General features: G+C 40.2%; 1 protein-coding gene and 1 pseudogene across 2 annotated transcripts in view; one reads left to right on the top strand and one right to left on the bottom strand.

Annotated features, from left to right (window-relative positions):
- Positions 1–1,233: 1,233 nt before the first annotated feature.
- Positions 1,234–2,875, top strand: LOC101294405. Its single transcript, XM_004307887.1, has 2 exons — positions 1,234–1,375; positions 2,581–2,875. Exons 1-2 carry the CDS (start codon positions 1,253–1,255, stop codon positions 2,674–2,676), a joined length of 219 nt encoding a protein of 72 aa, XP_004307935.1. The 5' UTR covers positions 1,234–1,252; the 3' UTR covers positions 2,677–2,875.
- An 884-nt stretch (positions 2,876–3,759) lies between these two features.
- The window catches only part of LOC101305011, an 8,228-nt pseudogene continuing 6,155 nt past the window's right edge, over positions 3,760–5,832 (bottom strand). The window contains exons 3-6 of the transcript XR_185296.1: positions 5,731–5,832; positions 5,353–5,628; positions 4,497–5,256; positions 3,760–4,463 (exon numbers count right to left, since the gene is read on the bottom strand). The exon at positions 5,731–5,832 is cut by the window's right edge and continues 6 nt beyond it. The product of XR_185296.1 is annotated as a TMV resistance protein N-like (transcript). The remainder of the gene's footprint in view (positions 4,464–4,496; positions 5,257–5,352; positions 5,629–5,730) is intronic.

Below are 5,832 nucleotides of genomic sequence, written 5' to 3'. Positions count from 1 at the left end.
AATATCTCAGTACCACGTACCTTGCATATTGCAGTATCAAGGATCTCGCGTGCACCTTCTAGATTGAGCTGTCGAATCTCGAACTTGGCAGCTAGAAGCCATATACCTGCAAAGAACTTGTCATTTGGAACCCGACGAAGGCAGTGGAAATACACACGGCGTGCGCGTTGCGAGTCTCTGGCATCAAGCTCCTCATACACTGCATAACTTATACACAGACAAAGGTAGCTCTCCCAGAGCCGCTCGTTCCCAGTCCCAGGAACATTGGCGATAGCTCGCTCATAAACCTCTCTAATTTTTGTTCTATGATCCTTGCCCTCACTCTCTTCTTCTTCCTCTTCTTCATGTTGTTGTAGCAGCCAGATATAACCAAACCACAAGTCATCATCATGAGGGTTCTTCATAACCTCATGCTCATAGTACCTCTTTCGATCCTCGAATTCATTTCGCGTTTCTTCTTCTTCTTCTTCTTGCTTCCGCTGCTTTTCTTGTTGATCTTCCATGATGACCTGACTCTCAAATTTCAATACGATTTGTCTTTTCTTCTGAGATCGCCTCCTTATATAGACTCGTACAGAATGTGATGTTTCTGTTTTACCCCAAGCAAAACGATTCCTAATCTTATATAGACTCGTACAGTGTGATGTTTCTGTTTTCCCCAAGCAAAACGATTCCTAATCTAGACCGGAAAAAAGCTTTGTTAGTAAGCAAAACACTTAAATTGTATTCTGAGATGTAATCATTAAATTGCCAGTTCGAATGCATCTCATGAGTATTTTGGTGTTGGCAGGACTTACAGGAGCAGCCACCCTATCTTGTTCCTAACACAAGTACACAACTAGTGGATTCAAAATCGAAATCGAAATCGAAATCTACGGAATTAAAGTCCAAAGCTCAGTAGTCTCCCAAAGCACTACAATCTATTTCCAAGTAGGCTCAATAGATGATTTTCATAGACTTCAGACACAAAGAAGAAATTGCCTACAAGCTTAATCCGAAGTCACTCATTTCAATACGATTGTCTTTTCTCTTCTGAGATCTCGCCTCCTTCGCATTGCTAATCTATTTAGGTGGACCTATCAACCTGCACAGGCCCAGTTATACTGGGTTCCGCCTAGCCCGCTCAGGCCCAGTCCGCATTTAAAAAACGACGATGCGTTTAAAGGCGTTGAGAAACGAACGGCACGTCGGTATTCACGAGGGCTTTATAGATCGGAGAGGAGAGAAGAAGAAGAAGAAGGAGAAGAAGAAGATGGGTTACGTTCTGCGAGTGAGGTTGGCGTCGTTCTTCGGCGGAGCTGCGGTGGCGTCGTTTATGGGGCTTTACATCCTTCACAATGACTACAAGGTCGCTCATGAGGCCATCTCTCATCAGGTACTCTTTCTTCTTCGCTTTTGTTAATTTTTTTAATTTTATTTATTTTATTTTATTGTGTTTTCTCGTATCTAGGGTTTCTTCGTCTCTGAAAATTTTCAATTGGTGTTGAAATTGTTCAGTGCGATATGTTTGGGTTTTAGAAATTGTTCACCATTCTTTGGAATTGTGATTGCTTTTGCGAGATGAGGTTGCAGAGAGTGATTTGTGATTGAGTTTGAGAAATTAGGGTTTGGTAATTGGGGGAGAGATTGCGGTTGAGAAATTGATGCTAGGTGAGGTTGAAATTGTTTAGGGTAGTGGTGACATTTGGTTTCAGAAATGGAAATTGAGCACATAATGTTTGGTGTGTTGGAAATGAAGTGATTTGGAAAATGTGGCTGATGGTGGGTTTACGCTTCTGATTCTTGGCTGTGGAAGACTTAGGAATAGTAATGCGCCGTTGTTTTTCCGATTATTTTTTGTCTAGTTTGAGTTCGAATGTTAATCTCTTTGCTACCTGTGGTACGGTTTATGCTCCTTCTTTTGTCAGTTGTGATTTCTGAACTTGAGGGATCTTTTTGTACTGCTTCGTGCAGAAACATAGCCCTGTTCGTGTCTGGTTTACAGTTAGTATCTGTATTAGTTAGTCCCCACTTAAACCAAACTCTTGTGTTGGTTGCTTTTTTCTTGTACCTATCACCATCTTGAAATGGTTTCAGTCTTTTATACACTATATTGGAACTGCATATGCCTAATTACTCTACTCCACAGGGTGATATTAGTCGTTGAACTAGAAAGAACCTTTCTTAGTAAGATTTTTCTTCCAAGTAAAAGCACCTCTAGCCAGTGATCAAAGCATGATAGTAAAGTCTACAAATATGTTAACATGTGCACACACATGGATATCCAACTATAAGTTCATTCTCAAAAAAAAAAAAAAAAAAAAAAAAAAAAAAAAGAAGCAATTTCATGCAATGCTGATTGTGTCGGTCCTTGAGAGAACTTATGGAACCTTTGAAATTTGTTGTTTGTCCTGTATATGACACACGGTTCTATTTCTATTTGGGTTGATGTATGCTCTTATGTTATGTTGGCGGTATCTTTACGGTTTTCTGGTCTTTAAGATTCGTGGAACATCATAAGCATCAGTACTATGATTCTTTGGCCTTTAAGTGGGACTTGTTAGAATGAATCGTCATTCTTTTCTTTATTTGTTTCTCCAGGTGAAAGGCTTGCATGAGTCACTGGACAGACGAATTTCAGCTCTAGAGAGTATAAAACAAACGGAAGCTCCACAACCTGCAGAAGCAGCTGAATAAGATGCCTTAGGAATATCTACTGCATTTGATATTGTGGCCCCTAAATGATTTTTCCTACTATGCAGGTAGTTTCTGTTAGTTTATCCTCCCTCTCAAAGAATAACTTTGATGTGATTGGTTTGTTTGGTATGCCCAATCATGTAACGTCAATTACTTGAAGGCTTGAGTTTTGTATCTCATATCAGATGACAATTATTGCTGCGTGTAGATGTTGATGTTTAAAGCTTTTTGTTTCTCAGTAGTTATCTGGGAGAACTTTATCCGTTATCCGCTATGAATATGTTATACAAGTATTAGATATAGGGAAGTGAGAGCTGCACAATTGGAAGAGCCTCTTCCCTAGTATTTTCATGTGTTAAATGTGGTAGACCTGGTGTTGGTTGGAGGGCCCAATTAGAAATGGACGCAAATGCCAACCCAAAAGAAATCCTCACAAAGCCTTCCTAGCCTCGCATGCTGATATAGTGGAGCTGACATGGTGCGTATCCTATCAATATTCATGAACGCATTGGTCCCTTGAACCCGTCTCCATCGCCATTGGTATGGTGGTTGCAAGGCAAAAGAACAAGATGATGATAGGGAAGAAAGGGAATTGAAAAGATTGGAGGGTTTCCTTCCCTTCCTTCCCCGTAAGAACTAGGGCTAGAGAAGGGTACTGATTGATTATGCTTGGGATCATTTCTAATCGGCTGTACGATGACATTAAGAAAGAATGCAACTTCAATGCGCAAAACGTATCCAAAGTGTATAATAACCTGTTGGATGAGTACTTTGAGGTGTACAGAATCATAGACATGTACAGCTTGTACAGTCCCACCAGTCAGTATTCAGCAACACGTCGTATATACTACCATGTGGAGATCGTTACCATTGACAATATGATCGAAAACATGATCTGCGTGTTATGTCTGAATCATTGACAATTTCAATAGTAACATCACCAGTTTGACACTAAACAAAATTTTTACGCACAATACTTTAGCTGATCGACTTGCTCAAACCATTCCATGAAGGCCTTGATTACCACGCTGATTAAGACCAAGATCCGATTTTTCAAAGCTGGACAGTGTCTCTTTACATTCTTCATTCTTCTGCAGAGTAATATTCATCGTCGGAGCCACCGTTTCTGCTTGTTGTTGCCTTAACCATGGCACCTTCTTGTTCATCCGTAGCCTCGTAAAAAGAAATGCTTCTTTTGGATTGGTTCATTATACTGATCAGCTCTTCCATGTCGTGCTGGTACAGTACACGGGCCCCACATTTCTTCACCTTCATGCATCTGTTGTTTCCTCCATCGATTTCGAAGTCGAACGTAACTTCATGGCATCGTTCCTCCAGACGGTGAATCGGCGCAACAACTAACAAAAGGTGATCTGAAACAATTTGACTCAAATCGAAACAAAGACCCCGCGCTGACGAATCAAGGACCCACAAAACAATTTCACAGATACCAGGATCTACACCACGGTGTGCAGATGGATTTTCTTGAGGTACAATTAGAGCACATGCAGCAAATAATCCAATGAACTTGCTATTACTTGCATCCAAAGAGAACTTCTCAGTCACCGAGTCTCCCACACTTTGATTACTGAACCACACAGGAATTTCACTTCCAGGAATTGCCAACCGGAAATAGTTGTGATGAACCATACCAACCATCAAATTAGAGAGAGAGAGAACCTCAAGGAACCGCTTTAGCGCTGAATACAAAAAATAATTAGCATCTTGATTAGCGACCGTACTCAAGCAGTTGATGCCAGTGAGGCAAAAATCAGATGGGCACCAATCTGATGGTTCTGGAAACACTTGAAAGGAAGTACAATTGTCGGCTTGCACATGTAAGTGCCCCTTTACTGGAAGTTCTGGCAATTGTTGAAGCCTTTTGCAATCCCTTACATTGATATGATAAAGGTTAGAAAGCAAATGAATGCTTGCAGGAAGGCTAACAAAATTGTTTCCTCTGAGTTCCGACCTCTCTAAGGAGGACAAAGAACTAATATCATTGGGAATCTCTCCTTCACAGAGATTACAGTCGTTCAGATTTAATTCCCTCAAACAAGAGAAATGCTTCAAGGAAGCTACTAGAGGAATCAAAGGGTGAGGACTCTTTCTTGGAAAGAAGCCAAAAGATGATACCATGAGATTCTGCAGCTTAAGAAAAAGGGAGTACGGCTGCTCTCTTATAACACTTCCATTCAAATCAAGCTTCACCAGACTCTCACTCAATAACTCAATTGATGAAGGCAGTTTCTCAACAGCACTCCCACCTAAAGATAGCTTTGATAATCTTTTCATTTGCCCCACAAATTCTGGAATCCTTTTCAGCTTTGAGCATCCAGATACATCAAATGTTTCAAGAAACTCCATATTTACTTCACTTGGTAGACTCTTAATACTTTTGCAGTTTCTAAAATTCCAAATTTTGAGTCTCTTGAGCAATGCAATGGATGGGTGAATCTTAAATAAATTCGTACAACCTTCAAGAACCAACTTTTCAAGATTTGGAACAAATGTGAAATCTGGGGTTCTTGTCAAGTTTGTGGAGTGACTAAGATCGATAGATTTCAACTTACGTAAGTTCTTTAGAAAACAGGAAGAATGGTAGAACAATCAACTTCCATGCATGAACTTTTAAAATTTAATTATGTGTGCAGCAACGGACATTCAATAACTTACTTTTATTCCATTCCAGAGGTGATCAATATTGCTATGAACCAAACTAAGTTCAGCAAGTTCATCCGGTTGAAAACCTGGTGGGAGAGATCTTGAAGGATACCAACTCCATTTCAGAATTCTAAGGGCATTAGGAAGATATCTGGGGCCAAGAGAAAGCCTCAAATTATGAATGTAGAGCAACTTCAGTTTATGCATATTAGAGAAGGCTTCAAGATTCCAATCTGCCTCTTCTAATTTGCCCAAGTGTAACATTATGCCTTCAATGGCTTCTGTTCCCTGTTATAACAGATGAGTCATTTCCAGGATAAAGAAGCTTTCATGTTAAATGTAATGACAGTGCCATCCACGTTTGGTGATTCAATTTGTTTAAAATCTTACCGTATTCTTTGTGAATACATGAAAAATGTAATTGCGAAGCCACAACCGACTGCGCCCACCTGGCTCTTCATAAGACTCTTGGCGAACAATTTCACATCCCAT

Source organism: Fragaria vesca, linkage group LG7, assembly GCF_000184155.1.
Source record: "Fragaria vesca subsp. vesca linkage group LG7, FraVesHawaii_1.0, whole genome shotgun sequence".
Lineage (NCBI taxonomy): Eukaryota > Viridiplantae > Streptophyta > Magnoliopsida > Rosales > Rosaceae > Fragaria > Fragaria vesca.
The sequence above is the reverse complement of the archived record's forward strand: the minus strand, read 5'-3'. Positions and strand labels throughout refer to the sequence as shown.

Coding starts and splice junctions, on each gene's coding strand:
- LOC101294405 (XM_004307887.1), top strand. CDS start 1,253: ATGGGTTACGTTCTGCGAGTGAGGTTGGCGTCGTTCTTCGGCGGAGCT. Junction 1,376..2,580: donor ATGAGGCCATCTCTCATCAG/GTACTCTTTCTT, acceptor TTGTTTCTCCAG/GTGAAAGGCTTGCATGAGTC.